The sequence below is a fragment of the Pelobates fuscus genome, chromosome 3 (genome assembly GCF_036172605.1).
Source record: "Pelobates fuscus isolate aPelFus1 chromosome 3, aPelFus1.pri, whole genome shotgun sequence".
Classification (NCBI taxonomy): Eukaryota; Metazoa; Chordata; class Amphibia; order Anura; family Pelobatidae; genus Pelobates; species Pelobates fuscus.
In genome coordinates, this window is record NC_086319.1 from 313,523,846 (window position 1) to 313,542,601 (window position 18,756).

At 34.7% G+C, this 18,756-nt stretch overlaps 1 protein-coding gene across 2 annotated transcripts in view; it reads right to left on the bottom strand.

Annotated features, from left to right (window-relative positions):
* The window catches only part of NTRK3 (neurotrophic receptor tyrosine kinase 3), a 560,615-nt gene that overhangs the window by 33,020 nt on the left and 508,839 nt on the right, over positions 1-18,756 (bottom strand). For both annotated transcript variants that reach the window (XM_063448881.1, XM_063448879.1), the window contains exon 14: positions 13,390-13,562. In XM_063448881.1, coding sequence (XP_063304951.1) covers positions 13,390-13,562 — 173 coding nt within the window. The remainder of the gene's footprint in view (positions 1-13,389; positions 13,563-18,756) is intronic.

Consider the following 18,756-nt stretch of genomic DNA (forward strand, 5'->3'; position numbering starts at 1 on the left):
TTTTAGTATGTTTTATTTTTTTATTCACTCAGAGAAAGATGATGCATGAAAATACAGTAAAAAAAACTTGAGAAGTATTATTTTAATTTGTTCTAGAGGGCAATCTGATGTTTTGTTAAAAAAAAATAACTGGTTAATATGGTTTCTACACAAGACATTTATGTAGAGTCAAAGACCGAACTGTGCCCAGTTGAATCTACAGTAAATATTAGTTTTACACTGCAAGGAAATACATGTATTCATGTATTAACCATTTCAGGACTTATTCAGACATATTTCTAATGTAACTATATTATGGTAGCAATATCATATTAGTAGCAAACTAGTTTAGTAATTAATATATAGTAGAGCATTTTGACAAAAGTCCGTCAACAGGTGGCCTTCAAATGTTTATTACTGCATGATTCTCATCCTGTATTGACCAAGTCCAGGCTAAGCCACCTAGTAAGCATGGAAGCTGAGGTTCTATAACATCTGGACAGCTAATTCTAGAACAACATTCTAGTTATCCCTAATTTGCCCAGAGTACATGGAATTTTACAGGAATAGCTCAAACACACTGCTACTAGATCAAATGAAGTTGCTACTAAAGTAGAATAAAACAAAGTAATCCTAGCATAAAGCAGTGTACACCTCTACACATTATATCCTCAACTTAAATGATTCATTTCCATGATGAATTCTTAAACAACATTCCAAGCACTGGCAACAAGTAATGTTCTAGAGAGGGAGATTTTAGCATACTCTATAATTTGTTGGATCTACCGTAAAGGTTATGGGTTTATGAACTGAGTGCAAGGTCTGCAAGGGTGTGATTTGATTTTGTGTAAGGGGTATATAACTTGACCTCAAATTCTCTAGTCTTCATTTACTTCAGGAGGTCACCTGCCTTCTTAGGTTTGGAAATCAGAGGCACAATTCACACAAGTATCTCCTTAATGATCAGACATTCTAATGATTGAAGTGAAGATAAAAAGGAGCAATTTCCTCAGTAACTCTAACACTGTGCATCAATGTTTAAACCAACACTGAAATTTTGGACTTTTCATTAGGAAAAATAACAGGATCTACTCCATATTTTGATTTGGTTTTGCAGATGCGTTTTTATGTATGTGATATGTGCTTTTAGATTGTATTACAGGAAATCCATCAGAAAGCAAAGGGAGATTATTTTCACACATTTTATTTTTTGGGGCTGGAAATGTCACATATCCTAGTAGCAGAAGAAATTACTGTGTCACACGTTGTCAGTATTAGCCTGTATAATCTATGAATTACTTACTGGCATGATTTCCACATATTTAATGGTGGCAAATATATCTAAAGACATATCTACTATATTCTATATATGTGGTAGGAATTTCACTTGCTATTTCAGCTGCAATTGTTGGGATATTGAGAGAAAAGAATAAGATGTTTATTAACTGCCCTTTCTGCTTTATGTATACAGTGCTGCAATTTTCCCCATCTGCAACGAGATCAGAGGCTATAATCATAAAATATACTCCATTTTCACACCATTTACCATAAGCACCATTGCTGACCTTAGGTCTTTTGACTGAAATGCTGAATGAACAAATCTGTGGGTGAATCCCTGCTCCAATAAAAGAGGGGATTAAATAGCTAATTAAATAAACACAATTTAGATGATAATGAGTCTGATGAATAGTTGTGTCAATAATAAAATGTATTTGTTTCAATCCAAATGTTCAGGTTTACATGTTGATGCATGTTAACATGGTTTAGCCATAAAGGAATGGGCAGTGGGGCATTTTAAATTAGTAAATTGATATTCCGTGACTAATTGTACATATGTATGTGATACGTTTCAAATGAGACACAATATGCATTTTAAAGAATGAAAGCAGACAAGGAATTTAACTTGTGTTCTATTTTTTATTAATTGAGCTATATTTGTCTTTGCATGTGTGGTTTAGGCATTATCTCTATAGAGTGCAAGCTCATGGACCTTCCTGGTTAGTACTCTGTAGAAAGTGCTGCTGGTACTGGATTGAAGCCCGTGGCCAGAATCCTCTACTCTCTGTATTAACTTATATCACACTTTCTCTGTAAACCCACATATGTTATTTCTGATTAATTTGTAAGGCTCTCTGGATGAGAGTGTCATGTAAAAATTGCAACATAATTAAATGAACACCGTGTATTATATATTTTTCTATGAAAAAAAATATTGTTAATTTCCACAAAACTAACTGTTATCAATTTGTTCATGGAAAAACCTTTTTTATTTGTGTGAATTCCTAATGGACGAATTGCTCGTTCGTGTATATTTTTCAATTAATGGGAAAAACAATAATATGAAAATATGATTCCACTTTAGTTTACAAAATTCCGCTCATATTTAAAGATGTGCACATATCAAGTTGGGGGGATGAAGACATTACTGTGGCCATTCTGGAGTCTTGTGATGACTGTTCTACTCTTATTCAACCCATTGGCCAGTACTAAGTGTGGTACTTACACCTTAATCATACCTTTACTCAATACTTGTTTCACCTTTAAAAAAAATTTATGGAGAGTAAGGCTTTGCAGCTCAGTATTACTTCAGATTGAACACATTTCCTTTCTGCTGTTCAAGGACAGTATTTTTTACAGTCTGTCAGAGAAAAAGATCTGCAATTTAGGAACATCATAGATAAATGTGGTGTACAAGAAGCTTCTAGATGACCTTTGCCCTGTGTGAGAATTCACTTGAATATGTTATCTATAAGAGGAAAATACCAATGTGCCTATCAGAGATTACTAATGATAAGACATCTCCAATAACAGACAAAATTAAAGTTTCAACATCCCTGTTGGAGAAAGTTCAGCTTCCAGTGAAATGTAAAGGTGTTGAAATAGACATGCAAAAGAGAGATGAGCGATACTGCATGCTCCCTTTGTCAGTTTAGTGCTTCGATGCCTCAATGATAATCGTTTTCAACAGGCTGACATTACTAGCCCAGAAAAAAATATAATCTTCAATTTTTATCTAAGACATATAGTGCTGTGTCTATCAAAGGTGTCATTAAGGAACCATACCAATTATTTAAACCAAAACTGCTGTTTTAGAGACTATATTTTCACAGTAGTAAGAAGTAGACAGAAAAATAAGCAGAAGTAAACTTGAGATGCAGCTTGTGCTAGGAAAAAATACTAGATAAACAGTTTGACTTTCTAGATATGGTGGGTTAAAGGCATGAGGATCAATATTAGAAAGTTAGATCACTCTGAGTGTAGGGGAGATGAGAAAGTCACGTCCATTTAACTGTCCCTGTTGTAAAGACATGCTCTTAATTGAAGAATGTTGAGATTGAAGATCTGGAGTAATTAGAAGTTGACAAAACATTTCATGATCCTAATGTAATGACCAACTAGTTGGACAGATGCTGAAATATGCCCACACAAACATAAGTTGTGGTTGTAAAGAAATGCAAAGTTAGGGACTTCTGATACAGGAGCTAGTTCAACCTCTTTAAAATAAGGCAGGCAGGCATACATTCATACACAATTGCAAACCTGCAGAACCAGAAATATGTTTTATTTGAGAATGAACTAATTCTGAAGAAAAGCTGTACAGAGCTTCTTACCACTACTTGATGTTCTACACAATTCATTATTATTCTATAATAAATTGTGTTGGCATCAACCAACAGGTCTAGCATGGTATACGATATTCAGGGCTTACCCATAGTAAGTGCCATCAACCTGTACTTCAGATTGTAGTCCTGTAAATCTAGTGGAAAATACATTGCACTGTTGACTTTTTTTTTAACTCTTATAGCATTAAAGGGATCCTTTAGTGCCAGGAAAACAAAGCCATGTTCCTGGCACTGTAGGATTAATAGCCCCCCCCTCCCGTGGGGTTAAAACCCCCTGATGTCCGTGGGTGCTGGGTCAGGCTCTCCCCACAATCCTCCCCCACCGACATCAGCCGGCAGGGGAGACCTAATGTGCGTGTGCAGCAATGCTTTCCTATGGGGAAAATGTGACGCTGGAGGTCCTCATGCAGAGCATGAGGACATCCAGTGTCAGATAACGGACCAAATGTCTGTTAGGATTCCGGAAGCGCCCCCAATGGCTGTCTGGCAGAAAGCCACTGGGGCAGACTTAGAGCTGGAATGTAAACATTGCAGTTCTTTGGAACTGCAATGTTTTACATTACAGCACTAAGTGCAAAAGGGTCACAGCACCCAGACTACTTCAAATAGCTGAAGTGGTCTGGTTGCCTACAGTGTCCCTTTAACATAGATATAGAATTTTGGTGTAGAAAAATAATGATCAAGGTGTGCAATAAGATATCTTAGGTGTTATGTAAATTTAAAGAGTTTCTTTAGAGAGGCACGAGTTATGCTAGGTTAGCAACTCAAAATAATTCTCTTGAATAGGAGATTAATTCCCACTTGCTTTGTGAATGTTTTGTGAATAAAACCCTAAAGGAAAAAGAGTTAAAATAGAGGTTATATGCAAAGTAGTATTATTTTACTTGTCATATTACCAAAAATTCTAGATTTAAGTGAATACTATACTACAATGCTAAAATTATTTGGAATTATGAAAAGAATAGGATCAGTAATCCACATCATATAGAATGACAAAGTTTGCTTGTTTGAGTTTATGGATTTTAAAAGAAAATAGAGCAACATTTATATATCACCTGCAGAAAAACTGGAAAAAAAGGATTTCAATATTTTATAGAAACTTCACAAAAACATGCTTTATTTTATAATTTTCATAATATAAAAGTCTTTTGTATTCTGGTTTCTATTTCATGCATTAAAGATGTTCACAGAATACTACATTCCCATCACTAGACTCTGGAAAGCGAATGCAGGGTGTGAAAAAGATTTTAGATGTCTTCTTAAATATGGAGATTTAATCTGTCATATGGAAATCATAACTTTAAAGAAATTTGGAAATGCGTGTTTTATTTCAGGTTCTAAGAATTTTGTACCCATGAACAGGAATTGATTAGCTCTGTATTATGTTATTCTATCTTAAGGTGAGATGCTTATTGAAAAATTTCCCGCAGATCGTGCAAGTGGAATTGTTAGATTTATTCCAAGAAGGAAGGTTATTGATAATACATGTTACAATAACTGTCCATATGCATATTTTACTCCACAAGATCTTCCAATGTAGTAGTTGTAATAATTACCATAATTGCTGGCTGTATGAACATGCTACTGTACCAACCATTCTCAAGAAAAGTAATATTCAGAGTTTGCTCTCATTTTATCGTTGAAATATATATATTTTTAGTACATTAAACTGGGAAATAGACTTAAAAGGACAGGTTTTGTTAATTTAGTATGTGTTTAGTATGGCCTGCCCGAATCAAATAGACACTGTGGTCAAAGTCAACACGCAGAAACCTGTTCATGAGATCGAATTGTTAAGGCTACTGAGTAAATATAGGATCCCTAACTACAGTTTTAGGAAAGGGAAAGACGAAGGGTAGGGTATTCAATTTAGCATAGTAGTCATCTGCTTACAGACTCCTGTCCTGTGGGGGCATCTATTTAAATCACTTTGTTGTGCCTTTTTGGCAAATAAGTGGGCTGGTGATGAGAAATAAGTACCAGGAGCCTTGACCTATGAATGATAGCAGTGTTGCATGATTAGTTTTAGATGCTGTATTGGCATCAATTATGGCATCTGGTGTCAACATATCTACAGTAGGCATAGGCTAAAAAGAATTATGATGATGAAGCAGCCGTGCACCAATAAAAGAATGTGAAAGAGGAATGGCGAGCAGTAACCAAGCTAGAAATTCGAGGATGCTCTTGGATGCAATGAAAACCTGACACAACTGACCATTTCTGAAGTAAGCATCTTGCTGTGTTGTGCCTGTACAATTGAACAGTTAGAAAAATGAATAGAGAAGAAACAGCAGACAGATACCAGGAAAACATGAAGGAGAAGGTAAAGTAAAGCATGATGGACTTCAAATACATAGCTAAGAGCAAAATAACAACAGTGAACAAATTAGGGTATTTATAAGAAGTGCAAGAATTGGGATTTGAAATCAGGTGGATGGTTAAAAAAAAAAAAAATGTGAGATGAGGAGCAGAAAAGCCAAAGGGAAAAAAAATCGCATGGCAAAAGAATGGCATAAAACAGAGGCAACAAAACCTCAAAAAAAGAGAAAAGGATTAATTTAAAAAAATCCAAAATAGTGAAGTGAAACTTTAGAATGTAAAAGGGATTTCAGAATAAATAGCATTATGAAACAGAAAGGGACTTTTGTTTGTCTTTCGTGAAACCTACTTGTAGGTCTCTGTAGTAAAGAAGTGAAGATGGAAGGGTAAGAGGCAGTGGGTTTAATGTTACAGGGGAGGGGAATTAGAGGCCAAAGGTTTTAGGTTATGATGTCACAAACATAATTTACTCACTAACATTAACCCGCCACCTCTCAGGACTTGGAAATATGATACAGGCAGCATTTGGGGACTCAATGCCAAATGCCATATCATATAGAAACGCAGTTTAAGGAACTCAAGCCTCCCCTGCTCATATATATTAACCGTTAGCCCATGGTACATAGGGTGGGGTCAATGATGTTACTAATTTATTGTCACCACTCCAATCCATACCAATCCTGATGGGAACTGCTTAGACACAGTTATCCTTCTTTTTATGATTTTTTACTCATTTATCTGTAGTTTAAAGAACCTCTTTTTCCTATTTATTTTTTATGTTAAATGTTTTAACTACATTTTAGCACTTACTAGATATTTACTCTACATTAGACTTTAGATTAGCAATTTGTTTTGGATTGATATGTAATTTGGACGGATTTTGCACGGCAAATAACAAGCTGAAATATATACCCACATTACATACTAGCAAAAACATGTTTTAAATATGTTCAAATGTATTCATGGGTGGGAGACAACAAAATGAGAAAAGCAATAAAAAAAAAAAAGATTTTGTTGTCTGGGAACAGCAACTAAATTTTGATTTTATTCAAAGGGCAAATGACAACTGAAAAATATGGGTAAAAAAAAGGAAGGGCAGTAAAAAAAATCTATATGTATACATTTATATATTATATACTTAATAAATATATATATATATATATATATATATATATATATACATATATATTCAACTTATTGGTTATTTTTCTCACTTGATCTGTGAGCCATGAGGCATGCAAATGCTTTTATCAGTATACTGCAAAATATATACATAATGTTATACTACGTTTAAATTTTGCCATATAATGATTGGCCCATTGTCGCACCTTTTCTGATACAATTCCTGAATTAACATTCAGACAAGGAAAACGGACATCCGACACAATTTCTGATGTCACAGGAAATGTTCTATCTTTGGACAAAAATGAGTCCAACATGTCTCACCATGCACCTTATGTGGTCATCAATATCATGACAACTAAAAAACTGACATGACTTGGTTTCACGAGACTGATCTCATAAAACACAAAATGTCCTGTATTAGTAACAGCAAGTTGACAACATTTCGCATCATTACTAATTCCAATGAACAAATACAGAATAAGTCTGATGCAACAGCTTTCCGTGCAACTAGTTTGTCTATAGCAAATCACTTGGTAATTTAATTTTTACCTTGAATAGACCCCAAAACTATTCAAATGACTGTAAACAAATCACTTTCAAAAGATAAGAAAGAATAAAATGTGCAATGTATATCTAACCATTCCTAACAAACCAATAAGCATTGTATGTGTATTTTTCTTTTTAAGATAAATCAAGCCTAGAAATTGTTCTACCATGAAAGATTATTTTGTAACATTCTGAAACATATGTACAAATGTCCTTATATCAATCAAAGTGGAAACCTGAAATTGCATTGATGTTTTTCAAGAGAGTACATAAAGCAATTTTAGTTTGGTACTACAAGCAATCTGCTGTATTTTAGACCAACCACATGCTGGGAAAATGCATAAGAACAACTCTTAAAAACATGTTCCGCTCTACTCAGTAAGCAAATGGTAGCAGGCCATAACTGCCTATTAAAAGGGAATTACAACTTTTTAATACACACATGCACCCTTGCCCACATTCTCACATACACACATATTATGCATATTATTCTATAACAAATATCATTGTTATCTTAAATGGTCACTGGTCAAAGACATCAATGATGTGCGAAGACATAAAAATACATAATGTTAATGCATATTTTGGACAGGGGCATTTGTCTAAAATCCGAGTGGCACCATAATTAACTAAAGTCAACATTTCCCACCAAAGTAAAATATACAAAATGTGCCACTTCTTGCGTTCTGCTGTGATTTCTCAGAATGTATTTTACATATACCTGCAGTTGCTTATTTACCGCAGACTTAAAAGCAATCCAATTAGACAGGTAATGAATAAATATAGAAATAAAATCTAACAAGGAATTAGTTATTTTTAGCACTGTCATTGCAAAATGTGGAAATTGACACATCACCTCTCCTGGAAAATCCCATAACCAATCACGTGCAACATGGTTGAACATTCAAGGACCTTTTGCTCTTAAAAACAAACAAAACAAAAGCTCCAGAAGAGCTGTAAAATGTTCGGGAGTGTTGAAATAGAATGTTTTCTACAGTTTATAATCCTGTTGAAGCGGGTCCTTTTTTAATACTGCTGGATAGTCTTCAAGTCAGTTAAAATGCAAAAATATTATTTTGGCTCTTTGTAGGAAATGGAATTGTGTCAAACTGAATAGCCAGCAAATGTTCCGATAGAAAATGATCTGCTTTTTATAAACAACTCCCAGTCATAACCACACCTAACATTTTCACATATTATTTTATAGTGTGTCAAATCAACTTACATATATAACTTTTTTGTTTCAAATGTGGAGTCTACAAATTTGACAGTATGTGTCAGTCTATTTCCATGTTTAATTGTTTACTATCAACAATGTTTTTTATTTTATTTATTTTTTTAAGCTGTGCAGATTGTGTAAAAAGCTTTGAGATGTAATCGGGTTCCATATAAAACACATTCAGAAATCTGTTTCTGTGTTTGGTCGTCCAAGAAAGCAGTAGGTCACTTGGAGTGTTCTCTACCGTATTTGTTTCATTACTATGCCCAAAATGATTCTCCCAGCATTTAACAACTCTGTGTCTTTTCCAAGCGAGGAGATGGTAGGTTCTTAAAAGACCATAAAATGAATTTGTCCGACTTTAATTGCGACTTTCAATAAAAATTGGAAAAGCAGTAAAATGGGAAAAGCTCACTTTATAACCAGCTTCTCTTAGAACAGTGCCATAAATAAAGTTCCTGAGGTTTTATTGCAGTTCATTGTGCCTTGTGGAGAAAACATTGAACAATAAAGGTGACCGATGCAGCAGGGGAAGTCATTTTAATTTTAAGCTGTCGACCATGTTGGTGATTAAGTGCTTAGAAGGTCTCAAAAGACGATGCTTCACAAGGTTCCAGCCACTGTCCACACTCGAAAACTAGACATGTCAAAAGCTGCAAAGCGTACTTAATATAAAACAAAACACTGAATTTGTAACACGCTAAGCAAATAAATAACATTTCCCTTTGAAAATTCTTAGAACCCATGTAAACAGAACAGTTTATCTCCATATAATGTCAGATTATAGCAAAAACTTTATGAACAAGAAAACATCCTATTGCAAAATTATTTAAATGATACTTTCCCATACCAGCCACACCAAATTATGTTTCTATTAGGAATAAAGAAAAATCAATGTCGTACAATACAACTACATCCAACATTTTTCCAGCCATAAAAAGAGGTTTGCTGAGCGTTTTATTGATTGGATTAAACATAAGCTTCATCTCTTCTGCTATAATGCTAACCAATTCAGGTGACATTTAACAATACCAAACATGTGACCTGATGGTATAATTCAAATTATACGGACCAGACATAGCTTTCACATACAGGTTGTGCCTACACATAACAGATGAGGCAGAACACAGCAGGTAATACATAGGATATATCATACTTTGGTGTCTACCTCACTTCAAAGTTTACCACCCAAACCAGGTGTCAAGAATGACTATTATGGGCTATTACAATTAATGGGCTACAAAATAATTTATTGGTAGCTCTAAAATAACCATCCACTGGGCAAAAATTCTGCTCCCTTACTTAAAGTAAGCATTTTCAACCCAAGGCAGAATCTTTCTCTGTTAATTCTATAGAAAATAGGGAAATAAAAAAAAAGGTAACTGGGATCTGAAAAAAAATATCCATGAGAAGAAGACAGGCATTTCTTAGTTAGAGAATGTCTATCTGTATGTATGTATTATGTATTTTACAATAATAGCACAGTATGATTTTTTTTATTGTGTCTGAAATATGTGATGCGTCAAATAAAAACATAATGCAAAAAACAAAAACAAAAAAAAAACTAAATTGCATTGTATATGTTTTAATAAGTGGCATGAGATTTATTGTTAGAATTTCAACTGATTAAAATGTATGCTAATGTCAAAGTGAAACGATTCAGACACCCTGGGATTAATTATGTTAAGTTGAATTGAAAACTGAATCATTATTATTTTTTTAGAAATCTGTTTCATCAAAAAAGAACAAAATGCATGAAAATGAATATACTAACACACAATGTGAAGAATTGCATTGCAGTGTAGTCATTCCTCAGCTCCTAGTGCAATTATGTAGGTGCTTATGATTCATAACAAGGAAATATCAAGGGTCCAATTTACTAAATACCAGCAAGCGATACTCGTAATTATTTGAAGAGGTGAGTACCACTCCATTACATTTTAAAAAACATGATTTCTATGTAATAGGAGAATAGCATCAAAGCAAGCACTTGCAAACACTATTAATTATCTGTTCACTGGAAATTGTAATAATTCTATTAGGCTGGAGCAGACATGTAAAGAATGCATTATTTAGAAGTCTATCTTGTTACCATATCAAGGCTGTAAATATGCAGATTGACAATTGCACAATATTTAGTTTCCATTGCTACAAAAATAACTAGGTTGCCCTTATGCAAAAAATGTTTCTTAAAGGGTACCTTTGATGGTACTTTCCACTTAGCAGAAATGCATTTCTCTTTGTATTTCATCTATACAGTGTGCTAGCCAAATTGGTAGCAAATGTATAGATTTCTTTAAAACAACAACAACTCTAAAATCATGCTTCACCTCCTTACAGGCAGACAGACTATTAGCATAGACTCTATACCTATGTCTGTCTGAGAGAGAAAATGCCTAGTGGCGGCTATCTGGCTCAGCTTCAATGTACTGCGTTGTGCGTGTGTGCTACACACGTCATATAAATAGTCTTACAGAGGGAGTAGGGAGCATGGCATTCCTCTCACACATTTCAACCTGCACCAATTTTCAAAACACATTTCAACCCAAGTTGGTGCTTTAGCAGGGTGGAAGAACCCATTGACGACTGACATCACTTCGTTCAATGGGCTTATGTGCTGTCAATGAAGTAAGCACATCAGTGTCATGGGAGCTTTGCCAGACATGGGAAAGCCATGGCAGGCTTCTCAAAAAACAAGAATCACAGCCACGAAAGCAGACTAATAGCAGTGCTGGAGCCAATTTAAGGAGGTAAACTCAATGGAGCTTCACAGGAGGTAAGTAAAAAAAAATCAAGTTTTGGGAAATATAACAACAAAAGGAACATGTGTAAAGAAAGTATAATTTTCAACAGTTTCACTTTAAAAACCAGAAAGAAGGCAGAATAGTTTTAGAAAAGCTATATATACCACCAGGGTCTTTAAATCTTAAATAGTAGTTTTCAATTTAGGCCAGACATCTTTTGCGACTGTGAATTTCATAATTCCACACACTTAGGGGTCTATTGATTTATACTTGGGGCCTCTAAATTGATTTTGTAAATGCATTTTAAATTAAACCATGACAGTAGTCAATATGTACAGTGATCTTACAACCAAGCTAGCTCAGAGTAATTTTAATACATACTGGAGTTAAAATTATATGATTGTCTCCAATATTGATAACTTCCCACCAGCCAGTGAAAACAAAAAATGGGCTGTCATACTCAAAATGTTTCTTTTCTACACAGTACATACGTCAAACACTTCACTCACAGGGACCCCATTAAAAGTGAGTGGCATATAAATTGGAGAAGTTCTTATACTAGGTTCATTTATCATTTTAAGCCGTAAGTATAGGTCAGCATGTATATCAAGCAGGTTCAATTTAGAGCAGGACCCATCAGTATTCGAGTACTTTGACATGCTGGGCTTAACACAGTATGTTCATAACATATGATAAAATCCAAATATGTTAACATGATTTGTGATTGGAGACAAAATAATTGCAAGTTGTTGGCTGCAAAGACTGATAAAAACAGGTGCGTGATACTCAGAAGATTCCAAGGGCACTGTACTGTGCATACCAGAGAGTATCTATGGGAAATATTTCAATCTCACATGTATATGAGTAAGATAGTGATGATGACTCTAGGCAGATGAAGTTGGCAGGAGCTGAAGAATGATGGCACTGAAAACATGGTGGTGCCAGCTTACGGTAAGTATATGTCCATATCCATTAATAATCTTCAAAGGCAACAATTTATCTTCAAAGGCAACAATTTCTACCTATTATGAGAAGTTCATGTATCACTCACATGATAACCTTTTTGACTCACTGTATATTTGGAAATGCATGTTCCATTAACTCTTGACTAATAAGAGAGGTCTGTGTTTACTGTTTATTACAGTCTCAATTTAATATTGTTAGATAAGCTTTTCAAATGATTGAATATTTTTGGATAAATTAATTGTTTTTTTTCCCAAACTATTAGAATATCAAAAATATATAGCAATATGTAAAAATACCAAAATATTAAAAACTTAAAATATATTTCATTATATTAAATAATTGTAAAAGTTTACGCACAAGTATAAACATTTTTGTAAAGCTTATCCAACAATATTAAAATTAGGCTTTATGTGTCTTACATCAAGTAACCAGGCCCTCATATGTGGCCCCCTTTACTCATAACCATTATGGATTACAGAGAGTCATGTGTACTTATGTTATTCTTTGATCTTGAATAACACAGGTTCAAATCAGGCAACGTATTCCCAAAAGAGAGCTTTTATGAAAAGTAGAAAATTGGCATTTAATCTCTTTATTTTATGTACACTATTGAGATGAGAAAATTGTTGTTTTCTCTCAACTATAAAAATATGAATGCCTTTTATATTTTTCAATAAATTATTTCATAACCTAGAACAACACTTATTCACTTAAGCACCAATCATATTAGATTGAGTAATTGGCCCTATTAGACTTGTGTTCTGGGAATTAACTTCATGTTCTGCAAGATGTTGAAATGCATTCCCCATAGACCATCATGTCTATTTCTGATTTTTTACTACACTGATTCTATGAAATTATTACTTACCTTAGGAATTTATTAAGATCCCCATGTTTCATGTATTCGAACACCATTATTAGAGGATCTCCATCACCACAGACACCGTAAAATTTGACTATGTGGTCATGTTGAAGGTTGGTAAGAAGTTCTGCCTCCCTTTGGAAGTCTTTGCGAGCAGACAATGTAGGATCTTTCAAGGCCTGCAAGTTAACGACAGAAAAAAGCATTACTCATAAGTAAGCTAAATTACCTTTACAGTGTGGATTTAAACATGTGTTTCCCAGCTTTACCCTGTCTACTGTATTTTGCTTTTTGTTTGTAAACAGATCGGATACATTTCTCTAGAACCATGTGAAGCATTGGACTTCCTATGAGGTCATCAACACTGAGGCGGAGCAAAGCTGCAGTAAGAGACCTTCTTGCCATTGGATAATTTGCAAACTAACTCTTCATTTTGAGTCCAGTCTAGCATCATGTGTCAACAAGCTCACAATTATATTTAACATATTTGGTCAACTAGGGCTCAAATGCAGGACTTTGCTATTACTGTATATGTGAATTTTTTATGGTCATACTGATTGTCATTGCAATTGACTATATTTTTCTGATAAAGTCTGTTTTTCTTTTCAAAAACTTAGTTGGTACCTGTTTTGCATCACAATATGACAATGGACACACAGTTTGTGTTTGTAAAATACATTTCTCAGCTGACAGTGTTTTAAAAAAAATAAGTTTTTCAAATATTTTTGCTCTGACAAAATGTTTTATTTTATTAAGAACAATTGCATTCTACAAAGAAGTAAGTAGAAGTATAGATCAGGGTGTTGCAGTGGATGTGATCTACTTGGATTTTGCCAAGGCATCTGATAATCCACCTTTTGTGGGTTTCCTATTTTCTGCGTGTTGGGGTACGGCTACCGTGACACATACATCATATAATTGATGGTCATGTTGATTCTCTAAACTACAGTGATACCTTTTCCATGCCCAATTGTGGGGCAGTAGCCCCCAGTGGAATGATTTGTTATATCCCACAGACTGACTTGGCTCCGCTGAATAGTTTGATGCACTACTTCTGGTATTTTTAAATAGCCACCACAAGTAAAGTATGCATTCTCATTCATACTGAGGGGATTCAATTTATTGTACTCTGAAACTTTATTGGCAATGCATTGATTTAGAATAATGTTAACCTGGTGCTAGTTTTATTCTCTTTTTTAATTTTGTTGCAAGTCTAGGCAGATACAGAATATCAGACAGTTTTAGGGTGACAGCAATATAGATACATGCTAGCCAGACTTACAACTGTAGAGTTCTATCTGGAATGTGCAGATACTCTACAATTAATATTTATAGATAACAAGGCAAAACCAGTGTAGATGATGATTATTTGTCTGTCCCTTTGAGTAGATTCCCAAATGTATCATTCCATTTAGAATGTGTGCAAGGGTACCCAAAAAGTAGATCTACGGATGTTTTTAAACTACAGCTTACAGGAAGCTTTGTCATTCTAAAGGCATTCTAAATACATGCAAAGCATTGTGAGCTGTAGCTCTACAACATCTGGGAACTACCTATTGGGCTCCCCAGTTCTAGACTAAATATGGCATTTAGTGATAGCTGCTGTCTTGTTACAACTACTGTGGCTCTAAGCAATTCACTGCCAGATTTTTTTCCATTTTCCTACTTTCACTCTTTACAAATCTAGGAAGGTTGACTGTTGATTTATCTAGAGCGGTAACTTGCTACACTGTATGAACTCTACCAGATGCATGATTCAAATACAAATATTGTTACTTTTAGACCATTGCAAAAAGAACTATTACAAATGAACTTCACTGGATAGAAAGTCTGTAAAGGGGATTTTTGTCTATGGTGTTGTTAACTATAAGATCTAGCTGTATGGAAAAAACAGTGAATTGTAACCCCACATCCCTCTAAAATAAATCTTAGTAAGCTATAGTGGTACTGCACAGCCTAGTATCATACTCTCATTCTATCCTGGCTGTATTGTACTTCTTGATTAACCCAGAGCAGCAATTTTATAATATTGCACAGATCCCATCAGACAAATGTTCTTTAAATGTTGCTACTTCTTAACGGGATCATACTTTAATTCAATCTGGCATTGTATTAAAATCCCAGGTCCTAATATAAAATATTATTTGAAGTTATTACACTCTGTCTAGGTAATATTCAGTTCTTAAAATATCAACATTCTCATTAGTCTCATGAAAATACAGCCCCAGTGAGTAGTAATTCACCCCTGTTGAGTGTGCCATGGGCTCTCCAGGGTTGCAGTTCGTGATTAACTTTTAGACCAGGCTTGTAGTGTAGGACCTGAAATTTTAAGTCCTGAACTCCCTATGAACTTTTTTTCATTTTATTCCACTTGTTTTCACTATTAAGTCATTAGTCAGCATAAATGGTTTACTACTTATTCACGATTCATTTTATGAATAAGGAAATGAAGTGAAATGTTATTTTTATTACTAGGACCAACACAATTCTGGCATGTTCTGAATTTATTCATAAATGATGTCCTGGATCCATTATCCTTTGTCTTGGTATACCTTTTGCTGCAAACACTGCCTTTTCAGAGAAAAGGTAGTGTTTACATCACTGCCTAGGGACATCTCTGGTGACAGTCAATCAGATGGCCACTAAAGGTGCTTCCTGGGTCAGTGCTGCTCGGCATGGAGACTATGAACTTTCCCCATAGAGATGCATTTAGTCAATGCAAGTCTATGAGTAGATGCTGATTGAAATGCTGATTGGCACAGTACGGAATTTTGCCATGCATGCACAATAGCCTTCCAATGCATTCCTCTGGGAAAGCATTGGATTAGCTTAGATTGTCAGGTTTGATTATCTCAGCCAATGGGGTGAAGAACACACCAGCAGACCACGCAGCACTGGAATAAAGGTACGTTTTCATTAAAAAAAAAAAAATTGTTAAAATGGTTTTTAACACTATAGGGTCAGGAATACACTTTTGCATTCATGACTCAATAGTGTTCCTTTCAGTAATAGTATGGTCATTAATATGGAAGATAACACTATTTTACATTTAACGTCCAATTAAGAATTGCATTTATTTTTCAACCTGACAATACCTTTTTGTTGATCTGCAATCTGTTAAGTAGAATCTATTTTCCTGTAAATCAGGGGTAGGCAGCGTTTGGCACTACAGATGTTGTTGACTATATCTCCCATAATGCTCTAACAACCATAATGCTGGCAAAGAATTAGGGGAGATATAGTCCACAACATCCAGAGTGCCAATGGTTGCCTACCACTGCTGTAACTCATATAATACTGTGATTTAGCAAGTGTTGTGCAGTATTTGAAAACATTTTAGACACTCTTTTCAGATTACTGCCCTGAAATCTGGTTCCACATGACAACAATAAGAGATACAATCATTTAATTCTATACAGAGCTAGGTACAGCTCCCTGCCCAATATCCCATTGTTTAGATCCCTTTGATCTAATTAAAGTTCTCTTGGTCAATCATTTTAATAATGGCAAAAATCTTTTTTTGTGAAATATTGTTTATTCTCTTATATTACAGTACACCAATTGGCCTATTGTATGCTCTTTTGGGTTGACTGATTCTATCTATCTATCTATCCGATAGGCCAGTCTGTCTGTCTATCTGCCCCTCTATCTCAAGTAAATATATATGATTACATTTTCACGTTTTAATTTTTACATTATTTCCTTTTAAGATTTTAGTCTCTATGGTTTTAAATTTTCGACTGCAAGCTTTTTCTTTGGTTTTGTTATGCTTGTTTGCTGCTTTTTTTGCTTACAAATATCTTAAGAGTTTTGCCATATGTTGTCTTTTTCCACTTGCATTTTTTTCCTTTAACATGTACTGTTTATTTGCTTATAGTCACTCGGAAACTGAAATAAGATCTTCATTTATGTAAAGTATAATCAGAGAATAGGTTTTCCCAGAAATAGGTTTTAATCAGTGAATCCAAAAATGACCTGAGATGGATGCAGACAGTCGTATGTTTAGTTAGTAGAAAATAAAAATATAATATAAAATTAATCAAATATTACTTTGCAGTGGAACTAATTTTCCCCTTAATAAGCTATGTAGCATTAAAGATGCTTATCACAATCCCTTGATATTGTCCATTTGTATAGCACTTGGAAAAACCTTCTAGTCATATAGATTTTTTTTCCAAAAGTAAGATTCAGATTTATGGTGTTCATAATCAAAAGGCATATTGCTTCATGGAGTCCTACTTGGCAATTTGCATTCTTCTTGGATGCAAATTTAATTTCCAAGGTGAAAGAAATGCCAGAAACTGACATGTCCTTAACTATCATATTTTCTTGATCGGTTTTTCTGACTTGGATCATGATCTGTTAAAGAACATATTTAATCCAAGTCCGAAATCTGTCAAAACTACATACAATACATGAATTTCTTGGCAATCCTATTGGTTCAGTGCCTTGGAGTTTATATTTCCGAAATAGAGCAACAGGTTCTCATACTAATCAGAGATGCTTCTAAATACTGGACATGATTTCATCATGTACAGGAAACACATAATGGATTTAATTCAGCATTATCTGACGTTTTAACCTACTTTCTAAGGTCAACTGAAAAACATCAGCTTAGGTCAGTTAAAAATTGATTCTTAAAGCTGACTTATTTTTGCAAGATACTTAAATAGTCAAGCTGTGAAAACAGATGAGTTGACTTTTTTTTCCATACCAACTACTCTTGCCTAAACCAGGGCACTCTAGATTTTGTGCACTACATCTTGATTAGTGATGTTGATATGCGATGTTCGGTTCGCCCCCTATTCGTCATCATTGAGTAAACTTTGACCCTGTACCTCACAGTCAGCAGACACATTCCAGCCAATCAGCAGCAGACCCTCCCTCCCAGACCCTCCTAGACAGCATACAATTTAGATTAATTCTGAAGCTGCATTCTTTTTTTTTTTTTTTAGACAGAAGTGTGTTATATTTGAGCATGCTAGGCTGAACTAGCAACACACATGGTCTAATGTAAAAAATGTAAGTGATAAGCAGATCAAGAGAACCCTCCCCTAGGTAGTTATTTGATCCTTGTCACAATGGAACTCCCCCAGCAGGCATTCCTCATTTTTGTTGCGAAAATATGGGATGCCAGTCAGCCTACTGGCATCAGCACGTAGGATGGCCCTGTTTGGGGAACTATCCACAGGAGGAAGGAAGTGGCAACAGAGGGTAAATGTTACAGAACTGTAACATGCACAGATCCACTGACATGGAAGTGAGGGGCTGCAGGTAAGTAAACTTAAAAATGCTTCCAGAGCACAAAAATACATGATGTTCTACTATGTCAAAATCATATATTCAGCGTGTTGGGAGCAGTTAGCTGTTAAA